Here is a 14,040-nt window from a genome sequence, read left to right as displayed (position 1 = left end):
CCTACTTAGAATTAAAAAAATTTTAATGACTGCTATTAAACAACAATAAAAAGGAAACGGACAAACAAAAAAGGGGCAAATGAAGGTATCTGAATGGCAATAAGCACATGAAAAGATTCTCAGTATCATTAGGCATTTTGAAATTCAAATTCAAAGCACAATGAGATAAAGTTACATACCTATTAGATTGGCTAAAATAAGACTGACAATACCAAATATGGTGAGGATGGAGAAATGCAATTCACACACATTGCTGTTGGGAATACAAAATGGTGTGAGAAAAACTGTTTGACACTTTCTTTTTTTTTTTTTTTCCAACGTTTATTTATTTTTGGGACAGAGAGAGACAGAGCATGAACAGGGGAGGGGCAGAGAGAGAGGGAGACACAGAATCGGAAACAGGCTCCAGGCTCTGAGCCATCAGCCCAGAGCCTGACGCGGGGCTCGAACTCACGGACCACGAGATCGTGACCTGGCTGAGGTTGGACGCTTAACTGACTGCGCCACCCAGGCGCCCCTGACACTTTCTTATAAACACACACATATCCTAAGACCCAGAAAGTCCATGTCTAGGTTTCACCCAAGATGAATGAAAACATGTCCAAGAATCAAAGACTTGTACAAGAATGTTCATACAGCTTTATTCATAATAGTCCAAAACTGGAAACAACCCAAATATCCATCAAAAGGAGAATGGACAAATTATGGTATATTCATAGAAAGGAATATTAGTAATAAAAACTACAGATACATGTACTAATATCAAAAAACATTATGCTAAGCCAAAGAAGCCAAGCATAAAAGAACATATATGGGAATGATTCTATTTCTGTGACATTCTAGAACAGGCGAAACAAATATATAGTGACAGAAAGCAGGTCAGTGGTTATATAAGACCTGAGGGTAGAGGTGGAGGTTAACTAAAAGGGGACACAAGAGAACTTTCTGGGGTAACGGAAATGTTCTGTATCTTGTTCAAGGTATTAGTTACTTGGATATACACAACTACTAAAACTCATGAAACTTGAATACTTAAGATCTGTACATCTAACTGTATGTGAATTATACCTCAATATTTTTAAAGTTATAAAAATTATTTTTAAAAAAGTCAAGGGGCACCTGGGTGGCTCAGTTGGTTAAGCATCCAACTTCGGCTCAGGTCATGATCTCACCATTCATGGGTTCGAGCCCCGCACCAGGCTCTGTGCTGACAGCTTGGAGCCTGTAGCCTGCTTTGTATCCTGTGTCTCCCTCTCTCTCTGCCCCTCCCCTGCTTGAGCTCTGTCTCTCAAAAATGAATAATTGTTTAAAAAAAAAAAAAGTCAAAATACTCTGGGGCAACTGGGTGGCTCAGTCAGTTAAGTGTTTGACTCTTGATTTTAGTTCAGGTCATGATCTCATTGGTTATGAGTTGAAGTCCCACATTGGGCTCCATGCTGGCAGTGTGGAGCCTACTTAAAGTTATCTCTCTCCCACTCTCTCTGCCCCTCCCCAGCTTGTGTGCACTTTCTCTCTCTCAAAAAAAAAAAAAAAAAAGTCAACTCATTTAAAAAATAAATAAATAGGGGTGCCTGGGTGGCTCAGTCAGGCGTCCAACTTCAGCTCAGGTCATGATCTCACAGTTGGTGGGTTCGAGCCCTGCATGGGGCTCTGTGCTGACAGCTCAGAGCCTGGAGCCTGCTTCAGGTTCTGTGCCTCCCCCTCTCTCTGCCCTTCCCCCACTCGCACTCTGTCTCTTGAAAATAAATAAATGTTAAAAAAAATTTTTTTAAATAAATAAACAAAATGAAAAAGTCAAAATACTCTGGTATCAGTGATTATAGCAGACCATTTGGCATTTTCTATCAATACATGCCTATATTTTGAATATACAACAGGGCTCCCTAATGCCTTTTCTATCCCATTTATATGTTTATTTAAAGTGTGATTATTTCAAAATTAAAAAAAATACATCTATAAAGAACAGATGACAGTCACTTACCTATCCCACTCCAATGAAAAAGGTAACTGAACTATATATCCAGAATACATAATTCCTGTTATCAAAAGTTCAAACTGTAACCACTTAAACCTTTTTATTCTGAGGACTTTGATGAAATTATATTGCTAACAACATTTTTCCTGAAAATTTCTAAATGCTTGGTAACTCCTATAGAGATAAGGCACTCTTTAACAGAGTCTAAATTCACCAGATTAAGACACAAATTCATGTTTAATTAAAAAACTGAAAAATGTAAGTGATGTTTATAAAGAAATATGATTATGGAGAAGAGAAAATATGAAGCAAGAGAAGCAAATAATTACTATCATACCCATTGAAAATATGCTGAATGAGTGGGTGAGTAGTCTTCATGTATACATCCCGGTTGGTGCATGCTTCACCAAAGACTTCATCAAAATAAAAAACATGCTGAAAAAGAAATGTGATTCTTATAGAGACATTTCCTGGATTTTCTTCACCACTATTCTAGTTAACACATAAGAAAGGTGCGAATATGTTTTTAACTACTGACTATGACAAATTTAGAGATAAATGAGCAATCAACTGTCAAATGACAGGGCCTTCTTTTACTTGAGATCTCTGTAGACATATTCTTATAATGTAAAAACTAAGGCACATAATTTTTGTTCTCTCTTAAGTGAAGTAAACTGATGAGTACAAGAGTAAGCCAATCCTCCTTAGCTCCAGGAGAACTCAATTTTATGGGGATTATCCTCACAGCCTAGCTAGGGCCAGCATATTTGAAATTTAGGGAAATTCTAGAGGAAGGTTTCCATTTCATAGGTTACACAGCTGAGCTTTTAATTCCATAAACATATATTGCTCAGCTGGTAACATGTGTACCTGTAGTAGGCACTTCAAAGGGCCCAAAGATATTGACATTACCCTACCATTACCCCACTCGACCACCTAAAGGTGTGAATCCAGACAGTATACACATGACTCTAAGCTAGAAAAAATGTGAGAGATAAAGTACATGTAGAATTCAAAACAAAAACATATTCCTTCTAATTAGAAAAGAGATTATGAAAAATACTGTACAGATAAAGGGCCATGGGGGAAGAAGAGGAATTTGAGAGGTATAGATGGAGGCAGGGAAGAGAGTCCAGGCACAAAGAAAACATGAGCAAATAGTCAAAGCAGGAAAACACAAGGAACATTTTAGGGAACAGGGAAGATTCAATGTTGAAATACAGGATTTTGTAGGTAGAAAGGTGAAATAGGCGGCTAGAATAATGAGTTAGGACTACGGTGTATGAGTATTGGGACACTAGCCTTAAGGTCAGAATGTTCATATATAATTTAGCAAATAGTGGGAAGACAAAAAACTTTGCAAAGGGAAGGGATGATCCGAGCCATTTTACTGGAAGACTAATCTTACTGCACACTGTGAATGGACTAAGAACAGGGACACTGTTAATCTAGTGGTGAGGTAAGAAGGGTCTAAATTAGATGATGACAATGAAAATAAAGAGGAGATGGACGCATGAGAAATTTGGCAACTAATGGCCTGGATTGGTGGGAAGAAAAAGTAGTCCAAGATGATTCCCAAATGAAAAACCATGATAATTTGGAAAAGGATAGATAACCCTATTAAAAGGGGTCTGGAAAGCATTTAATTCAGCAGCCATAATCACTTGCAAAATTTAGAGGCTTATTATGTTGGTAGCCCAGCTATCTCTGAGTAAAAGTACTAATTTCAAGCTTGACCGTAGTGTAATAATGGCAGTCCATACACAACAAGGGGGACATGAGGCCCTATCTTCTGCTACCTCTTGGGCCTGCTCTAAATATCCAGGTAAGGAAAAATTGCATGGGAAAACCCAGCAAAGTAAATTGGGGCAATTTATTATAGGTCACTCTACCCACATTTGATTCTGTTTCGTGTGCCATTACATTAGAATAGAAATTTGTTAGGGCACCTGAGCAGAAATTGGGGCCACTAAGATGAATTTATCAGTTAGAAGATATCTCCAAAAGTTAGGAGGTGAGAAAATAAGGAATCTGTGCAGCATGATACAGAAGTCTGTGAACTTTTAGTGGCATAAAATGTGATTTAAAAAAATTTTTTTTTGGTTTTATTTATTTTTGAGAGAAAGAGAGAGAGAAAGAGCAAGTGAGCATGGGAGGGACAGAGAGAGAGGGACACGCAGAATCCGAAGGCAGGCTCCAGGCTCTGAGCTGTCAGCACAGAGCCCGACGCAGGGCTGAAACCCACGAACTACGAGATCATGACCCGAGCCGAAGTCAGACGTTTAACCGACTGAGCCACCCAGGTGCCCCAAAATATGTGATGTTTTTAAGAATAAAATGTTTCTAACTGTTGAATCTGGGTGATAGGTACATAGGGGTTCTTTATATTTTTTTAATAAACTTGAAAATGGCGATAATAAAAAGTAAAATATATTTCTAAAATATATTTTTTGGTGTTTCTCAGGAAAATAAGAAAAAAGTGAAAACAAGTAAACGTGGGAGTTTTAAAAAATTTTCTTTTACTTCATTGAATATATGGCTATTCTTCATCTCCTTCTATGAGTGCTTGTGAATAACTTCAGCTCCTGAGTAAACACCTTAGAAAACACTTATTGATTAAAGGGATTAGTATCTTTCCTTCCAAGAGGATTTAGGTATTGATTTTTCCAGTACTTCTGTAAGTATCCTTAATGAAAGATATATGAACATGCAAGATTATTCTAATTAACATGTTACATATGTTATATATGTTAATTATAATAATGCTATTTTATAAATATAATAAATGCTAGCACAATATATAAATATATATATAATCCATAATATCCTTTGCATCACAGATACTTTCATTTGATCACACTTTATCAATTAGGTTGGATTAATACTCACTTTAGCCTTGGTATGATTGGAGTTCCATAATTTATTTTTTAAATAAAATTTTTTCAGATTATAAAAGTAACATGTATATTTATAGAATTTCTCTGGAAAGATAGAACAGGTAATAGTGGTTGCCTTCAAGGAGGAAATGGGATTAGCAGGATACTTCACTGCATACCTTTTTGTATGTTTTGATTTTGAAATAGGTGACTCTATCTTACTCAAAAGTTTTTACTTTTTATATAAAAGTAACATGCTGATTATAGAAAATTTTAAAAACATGGAAAACAACAGAGAAGAAAATCAAATTGCCTATACATCTTACTACACAGAGAGAGCCACTATTGACTTTTTAATATATTTCAGTACCATCTTTTTTCTATATGTTTCTTTATTTAAGAAATTGGAATGAAACATATACACATTTGTTTCCTTGTCCTTTCACACATTATGTTGATATAAAATTTAATGGTAAGACAGCACACTACATGTATATGATCATATATACTAAGTAACAAAAGAAGATTTGAAAGGATAGGACATTTAATTAAATGGGTACATAAACCTATTGTCTGAATTCCTAAGTAAGCTTAAAAATAAAACCCAAAGAATCTAGGATCAATATTTATTTGCCATGTTTGCTATGAACCTCCCTTTACTTCTTTCCACTGAAGAAAAGAAAAGGGGGTAAAAGCCCTCCCAACACTTGTATTATAGCATTGATAGGTAAGGATTTTGACCTATGAGAGCAAAGGTCCAAAGTTCAAACTACAGAGTAAGTGCTATGAAAACTATGGGTATTCAATAAGTATTGACTAATGGTAATGACAAAGAAGGAAGGTTATTGTGTTTGGGGATAATGGAAAAATACAAAAGATAAGCTGATGCTTCTTTGAGGGAATTACCGTGACAAAAGCATCATTAATGATGTCTTGGGTAGATGGTGACTGGACAGGGCTATTACTACAGTTACAAGTAGGTATGGAACTAGATAACCTTATAACTAATTGGCATTTAGACCATCTTCAAAATAAATATCTCCCATCTAGACCTAATAGATTGTGCATTGATCAGCAGTCAGTAAGGCTGTTAAAGTGATTGGGTTGGTTATACAGTGACCTACTAATTTAGTGCCCAGACAAAGAGTCAGTGGATTACTTTGAACGTTGCTGTGAAACTCAATTTTGATAGCCAAAGAAAAAGATGAACAATGCATGTGTAAAAGAGGGGGAAAGTGTTAATTTGACTTCAGCGTTAACGTATTTATTCCAGGAGGGTAAAATCTCAGCTGACTAAAGTGAAATGCTAGCACAACAGATTACTCACCACTTTTTTCTCTCTACCAATCACTGGGTTTTGAGGCAAGAGAAAGAGAGAGAGAAAGAAGAATGAATATAACGTGCATGTTTAGGGAGGCAGATTCAGAGAAAGAGAGACCCAAATTCTCAAATCTTAACATCCGGTAGATTATCCTCTGTTTTATTTACAATTGCTTCATCATTTTAAGAGTACCAAATTATGGTGTCTCCCATCTATGGGCTTGCTGCTTCCATAGGAGACTGGAGGATTACTACAAGGGTATCTATCTACTTTAAGTAAGTTCCCTTCAATACCAAGCCTTTGTCCTTGGACTCTTTGTGATCTTTCTGGCAGGGAGTGAATATTTTTTGTGTCTAAATTACCAGTGTTTTATGTAAATCCTTGTAAGTTACATGTAAAAATCATATCCCTGGATTACATTTACTCACACTATAATCTAACTTTCACCAAGTGGCCTGCTCAAGAGTCCAGTTTCCACCAAATTAAATCTAAGCCCAAAGACAGTTGAGAATTGAAATAAGCAGCTGAGTGGCAATCTGGAACCTTGTTGCTCAAAAACATATCCTCCATCATTAAACTCCAGACACACTCAGCAGAATAAGTTCACACTGTGAGACACAGGCAAGACTTGAGACTAACTATGCAATCATCTCAGAGTCACCCTGGGGCACACCTCAGTGACCTGTCCTATCTACCACCAATTCATTACATTCTTTTTATCCCCTTGGGCCCCACTTTTTGCCGAATAGGTATAATTACATTCACGTAAAATGTGTTAAGCGAATGTATGATACAACTCTATTGCCCTAGAGTGCAGAAATTATGTTATTGTTTCCCCCACTGCACTATCTATATATTTTTTTAATGAAGGCCCAGAGTATTAATGATTTACATCAAGAATGAATGTGGGGTGCTTGTATGGCTCAGTCAGTTAAGCGTCTGACTCTCGACTTCGGCTCAGGTCATGGTCTCGCGTTTTGTGAGTTTGAACCCCGCATCAGGCTCTGCGTGGAAAATGCGGAGCCTGCTTGGGATTCTCTCTCTCTTCCTCTCTCTGCCCCTTCCCCGCTCTCTTTCTCAAAATAAATAAATAAACTTAAAAAAAAAAAAAAAAAAAAAGAATGCCAATACCCAAAGCTAAAACAGGATTTTAGAATTCGTGTGTTGCTATTCAAAGAAAAGCAACAAACTGACACACTTGATAACATTAGTTCCAAACACAAAAGGAAAGCATCATACCTGCAGAATATATTGTGTGAGGTCAACTGCTTCTTTCTTCTCATGAACAAGTAGAGTTTCTTTGTCTTCTACAGTAATAATATTAATTTCTCCACGACGTACCTCCCTTATGCCCAAAGGGCGTTTTCGAACACAAACTCTGATTTTCTCCATCTCAGTCCAAGATTTCTCTTTCTCTGAGGTGTTCTGTCTGATATATATTTGTAAGTGGGCTTTAAGTTTTAGTAATAGGATGACTACTTAAGAGGTCAAAGTATGAGCACATTTTGTTATTTTGTATATACATTATGCCTAATATATATACACACACCTTATACATATATATTATATATAAAAAACTTCCTCAGTGTCAACACTTTATTTTTTTAAATTTTTTTGTGTTTGTTTATTTTTGAGAGAGAGACAAAGCGTAAGTGGGAGAGGGGCAGACAGAGAGGGAAGCACAGAATCTGAAGTAGGCTCCAGGCTCTGAGCTGTCAGCACAGAGCCTGACGTGGGGATCAAACTCACAGATGGCAAGAACATGACCTGAGCCCAAGTAGGACGTTTAACCTACTGAGCCCCCCAGGCGCCCTGTCACTCTAATATGTAACATCACACGGGGTGCCTGGGTGGCTTAGTGGGTTAAGCAGCCAACTCTTGGTTTCAGTTCAGGTCATGATATCATTTGTGACTTGGAGCCCGCATTGGTCTGTACTTACAGCGTGGAGCCTGCTTCAGATCCTCTGTCTCCCTCTCTCTGGTCCTCCCCCCACCCCGCCAAATAAATAAATATTAAAAATACATGTAATTTTATACATACTATGTGTACAGAAAGTTCTTTTAATAACTAAATCCTCCTGATTATTTCTATCTCTATCCCTACTCCACCCCATCCTTTATCCTGCCGAAAACAACGAACCAACCCCCAAACCTTAAGAACTGCTTTAGCTTTAAGACTGTGTGTCTGACTTCCAGATGTGGTCTTCCAAAAACTTCTAATGATTTTTTTTTCTTTTTCTTTTTTTTTTTTTAATCATACCTGGGTTTACTAAATACCTTGAATTAGGTGGTAGGTTTCAATGTACTTTTCCTCTGTTCTTCCCAGGTATATTCTGTACCTCCCTTTGTCTTGCTCTTCCTCTTTTTGTCACCTGATGTGTGTTTGTTAGAACACAATCCTCTATTTTTTTCTTCCCAGGACAATTTTATGACTGGTGCTGCCCACCACTATCACCCTTCTATTCAGACACATTTCTTTTCTGGCTCTGGCTTCAGTGAACTTATCAACCTTAACAGCTAGAATATTTGATGAAATACTCCTTGAGCTAGGGATACAAAATTCATCATTTTACTTGCTGAGCCTAATGGGGGTATATATGCATATCTCTAAGAACTGACCATTTACCTGTATAGAAATTCCTCTTAACCTAAGTAACAAGAAAATAAAATTCTTGAAAGCAGTTTACAGGATCAATGCCTTTGGTCTATATACTTTAGAATGTCTTGGCAAGAAAAATTATTCCCTTCCTTTACACTTTAGAATTTAATTAATAGCTCCTAAAAACCCTTTTATAATTGATTTTACACAGGATATTTCACTATATAACTGTTTCATATCAATTTCAATTTTCTGAGCCCTCCAACTGGCTGGAAAATTATTTTTTGTCAGGATCTAAAATTAATAAAAAGGAGCAAATAAAATTTCTAATATTGTGCATAAAAGATAACTCCAAGCTTTTAAAGCATGCTTTGTTTTTTAACCAACATAGAGCAAATTTTTAGAAAAAAAATTTTTTTTCAACGTTTATTTATTTTTGAGACAGAGAGAGACAGAGCATGAACGGGTGAGGGGCAGAGAGAGAGGAAGACACAGAATCGGAAACAGGCTCCAGGCTCTGAGCCATCAGCCCAGAGCCTGACGCGGGGCTCGAACTCACGGACTGCGAGATCGTGACCTGGCTGAAGTTGGACGCTTAACCGACTGCGCCACCCAGGCGCCCCAGAGCAAATTTTTTTAAATGTACCATTTTGGGGCACCTGGGTGGCTCAGTCGATTGAGCAGCTGACTCTTGGTTTCTGCTCAGGTCATGATCTCACAGTTCATGGGTTTGAGCCCTGCATCAGGCTCTGAGCTGACAGCACTGAGCTTGCTTGGGATTCTCTCTCTCCCTCTCTCTGCCCCTCTGCTGCTTGTGCTCTCTCAAAATAAATAAATAAACTTAAAATAAAATAGAATAAAAAAATGTACCATTTTGAGGTTAAGTGTGGCAAAATCCTGACAACTAAAAGTGGATGATGGGCATATGGGGGATTCACTGTTCTATTCTCCCTTCTGCATATGTTCAATTTTTTTTTAACAAGAAAAACAAAATTTTAATGCATTATTTTTTAACAAGGGCCTGTGTCAAAATCTCTAGTTGTTGGGGATATTAATAACTTAATCATACAAAGTTAATCAAGGGGAACAGAAAATGTCTTTTTAAAAATTGACTAGGGACTGACAGTGCCTGGGTGGCTGTCGGTTGCGCGCCTGACTTTGGCTCAGGTCGTGATCTCGCAGTTCATGAGTTTGAGCCCTGCGTCGGGCTCTGAGCTGTCAGAGCCTGGAGCCTGTTTCAGGTTCTGTGTCTCCCTCCCTCTCTGCCCCTGCCCTGCTCATTCTCTGTCTCTCTATCAAAAATAAATAAAACATTTAAAAATTTTTTAAAAATTGACTAGGGACTCTAGATGGGTCACGTGGTCAAAAACTAGTTTTCAAGTTCAAGGGGCAAAAAGGAATGACTGCTCTTCTCCTAAAATGCTCTGTTTTTAAAATTTTTTTTTAATGTTTATTTTTGAGAGAGAGACAGAGCATGAGTGGAGGAGGAGCAGAGAGGGAGACACAGAATCCAAAGCAGGCTCCAGGCTCTGAGCTGTCAGCACAGAGCCCAACGTAAGTCTTGAACCCACGAACCGTGAGATCATGACCTGAGCCGAAGTCAGACGCTCAACCGACTGAGCCACCCAGGCACCCCTGTTTTTTTAATTTTTGTAATGTTTATTCTTTTTTAAGGGAGAGAGAGACAGAGCTCAAGCAGGGAGGGGCAGAGAGAGAGGGAGACAAAGAATTCGAAGCAGACTCCAGGCTCTGAGCTGTCAGCACGAAGCCCAATGCTGGGCTCAAACTCATGAACTATGAGATCATGACCTGAGCCAAAGATGGATGCTCAACCAATTGAGCCACCCAGGTGCCCCTAAAAGGCTCTGGTTTTTTAATGCCCAGTGTTCCCTAGAAGAAATAAGCTGTATCTATCTGACATGAAAAGAGTTCAGACAGCTGGAGTTAGGTCTATTTAAAATCTTAAATAAGTCAGGGCAACTAGTTTTCTAAATGCATTAAACTTTTATTAAAATTCTGAGACCAGGGGGGCCTGGGTGGTTCAGCTGGTTTAGCATCTGACTCTTGATCTTGGCTCAGATCATGATCTCATGGTTCGTGAGTTTGACCCCTGCATCAGGCTCTGTGCTAACAGCACAGGGCCTGCTTAGGATTCTCTCTCTCCCTTTTTCTCTCTGTCCCTCCTCTGAGTACACACACATACACTCGCTCTCAAAATAAATAAATAAGCTTAAAAAAAAACCTGAGACCAGTAATGTATTCTGAGCTTACTTGATTTGAGGCACCTGAAGAGAATGCTCTTTGGACAAGATGACATCCTAACAGCAAGCCTTAAGTTCATGAGGGAGTTTCTCAGAGTTCTGAAACCCTGACCCCTACTTAGAAACATTTGGGTGAAAAGACAGTATGAGGATTAGTGGGTAAAATGTACTTTTTAAAATCTCTACTTCTCTAATAAAGAGTAGGAAGAGTGATAAAATATAAAATAATGATATATAAAAAGTAAGAAAGCTCAATGGAATAGCTTTTGCTCTGGGTCTGTCATGTATAAACCTCTATAAGAGCACTTATCTCACCGTATGGTTGTTTATATTCCTACTCACCCTGCACCCTAAGAAACTAAGAGTCTCCATATATCCTAATTATCTTTATATCGAGAATCAGGCCTGGAAGAGATGTACTTAATATGAGCCAACTAAATGAAAGAGCCTATTTAAACTAAAATGCTCATTTTATCCAAATAAATAATGCAAAGCAGTGTCTTTATAAATAATTCCAACTTAGATTTTTATGTATTGTTCAAAAAAAGACTAACATTCAAGAAAATATCTGTTCTTTCACCTCAGAGCTAACCAATAGGACAGTAATAATCCTGGCTTTGATAGCCATGAACAGTCTAGTTCTCTAACAATTCAAAGAAAAGAGGGACACCTGGGTGGCTCAGTTGGTTAAGTGTGGACTCTTGATTTCAGCTCAGGTCATGATCTCATGGTTTGTGAAATCGAGCCCACACTGGGCTCCATGATGAGTGTGGAGCCTGCTTGGGATTCTCTCTCTCTCCCTCACTCTCTGCCCCACCCCAGCTTGCACGTGCACACATGTGCACAAGCTCTGTCTCTCAAAATAAACCTTAAAAAAAGTTAAAGAGTGCTATATGTTACTCTGTGCTCTGCTAAACCAAATAAAGTTTTTAGAAACACTATAAAATTCATTATGTATTTCAAATTACTAAAAGTACTTTTACCTGTAAAATTGGGTCTTCTATTTTCCTTTGGAATAAAAGAACTGGTTGCTTATGAGATTCTCTGAAAGCTTAGCCAATATAAGGCCAGATCTAAATGTATACCTTCTTTTAAGGTATGAATAATAGCTTGAAGGAAGGAAGGAAGAGAAAGAAAAGAAAGAAAAGAAAAGAAAAAAGAAAAGAAAAAAGAAAAGAAAGAAAAGAAAGAAAAGAAAGAAAAGAAAGAAAAGAAAGAAAAGAAAGAAAGAAAGAAAGAAAGAAAGAAAGAAAGAAAATGTGGCTTAAGAATGTATTTTGTTGGGGGCACCTGGGTGGCTCAGTCAGTTGGGCGTCCAATTTTGGCTCAGGTCATGATGTCACCGTTGCATGGGTTTGAGCCCCATGTTGGGATCTGTGCTGACAGCTCAGAGCCTGGAGCCTGCTTCAGATTCTGTGTTTCCCTGTCTCTCTGCTCCTCCACCACTCTCACTGTGACTCTCTCCAAAATAAATAAACATTAAAAAAAAAAAAAAAAAAAAGAATGTATTTTGTTTCTCTATAACTCCCCATGTGCAACTTTTACAATAACAAAACAACCAAGACATGTTATTTTTAAAAGAATATGTTTTCTATCATACCAATGCTGGTATTAGGGATTAGTCAATATTTTAGCTCTTAGGGACATTTCAACATTTAACTTAAAGCACTAGATGAAAATGACTTATTATCACCTTGACTCTCAAAATTGCAAGTGCATCAAAAGTGTCTTACTCTTTTGTAATTACCAAAATCATGTTCTTCCAGGGCTGGAACTGAAGAAAGCACTCAAAATCAGGACCCTATTTCAACATGTGTAGGTAAGCTAACTGCACCCAAGATCTACTTAATCCAACTACATGCTCTTTGTTTTTAACTAAGCTTTATGTCTCCTGGTTGAAGTGAATTTGATAGCCTTAAAAAAAAAAATCCTGTGGAATACACAGACACACACACACACACACTCTTTCCATTACAGAATGCCAGTTAACTATTTTACCTTCAAAGATGCACTAGATGTATCATGTTACAGTATAATAAACAATAGAAATAGGTTTGCTACGGAATAATACCAGATCCTGGCAAGTAGCAGCTTGAACATACATGAACAATATCATTTTTCTCCCATCTGGAAAGTCCCAATTCCTCATGAACTTTCCCCCATCAAACTACTTCTATTGTTGCTGCAGAAGTTGTTCACTATAACTTTCTATATCTAAGAAGCTGTTGCTCTCAGTCATGGAGAGGCTTGCCCTTGCCTCTGTCTCCCCCACACCCCCAAAAAAGATAATAAATTATTACCTGATACAGGACTGAGGGATTCCATAGTTATACTCTGAAACATGAGGGACTCTTTGAATAACGGGAATATCATAATCCCCCAGTATTGGAGAAAAGTGATTTGATGAAAAGAGTGAAGTGTTAGTTTCTGTTTGCACATAGGAACCAGCAGCTGTGGCATTCCGAATTCTTGTTTTTGTATGGTGTTGGGAATCAGCCGGCAGCATGCGTTGGAGCACTTTGAGGTAACTAGACTTCTGTTTGTTTACAGAAGAATCTGATAACCTGCACATTTCAAGCCCGTTGTTGCTGGTAGTTCTGTCTTTGTTGTCAGCAGGAGAATCAAAATGCAGTTGTCTGCGAGGGCCAGATCTGGATTCCTGAGGCTTAATGTACAGGCTGTTTGTCTGAAGAGGATGCTCTGGGCTACTGACTGCTTTATCTTCTTCTTGCATAATCTTAATGATTTTGATAAGTTGGAAGAGACGTTTGCGGTCATTCATGTCATGGACTCCCAATTTGGAATAGTCCTTCATTGTAACCTTGGCTAATTCATCTATTTTTTGAAGACCAAGGGCAGTAAAATGAGGATAATACTGTGCAAGTTCAGCTTCACAAAGACATTCATACAACCAAGATGTCATTTTTTGTGAATGAGTTTCTATAACTTCTGAATAGGAAAAGAAAAAAGCCACACTTGAAATATTCCTTTAAAAATGAAAATCACAA

At 37.8% G+C, this 14,040-nt stretch overlaps 1 protein-coding gene across 6 annotated transcripts in view; it reads right to left on the bottom strand.

Annotated features, from left to right (window-relative positions):
- The window catches only part of KIF24 (kinesin family member 24), an 87,092-nt gene that overhangs the window by 35,918 nt on the left and 37,134 nt on the right, over positions 1 to 14,040 (bottom strand). For all 6 annotated transcript variants that reach the window (XM_015073232.3, XM_027039304.2, XM_027039302.2 and 3 more), the window contains 3 exons: positions 13,333 to 13,981; positions 7,412 to 7,601; positions 2,313 to 2,410 (listed from right to left, as the gene is read on the bottom strand). In XM_015073232.3, coding sequence (XP_014928718.2) covers positions 2,313 to 2,410; positions 7,412 to 7,601; positions 13,333 to 13,981 — 937 coding nt within the window. The remainder of the gene's footprint in view (positions 1 to 2,312; positions 2,411 to 7,411; positions 7,602 to 13,332; positions 13,982 to 14,040) is intronic.

The sequence above is a fragment of the Acinonyx jubatus genome, chromosome D4 (assembly GCF_027475565.1).
Source record: "Acinonyx jubatus isolate Ajub_Pintada_27869175 chromosome D4, VMU_Ajub_asm_v1.0, whole genome shotgun sequence".
NCBI classification, from domain to species: domain Eukaryota; kingdom Metazoa; phylum Chordata; class Mammalia; order Carnivora; family Felidae; genus Acinonyx; species Acinonyx jubatus.
Note: the sequence above shows the minus strand (reverse complement) of the source record. Positions and strands in the feature narration are given on the sequence as shown.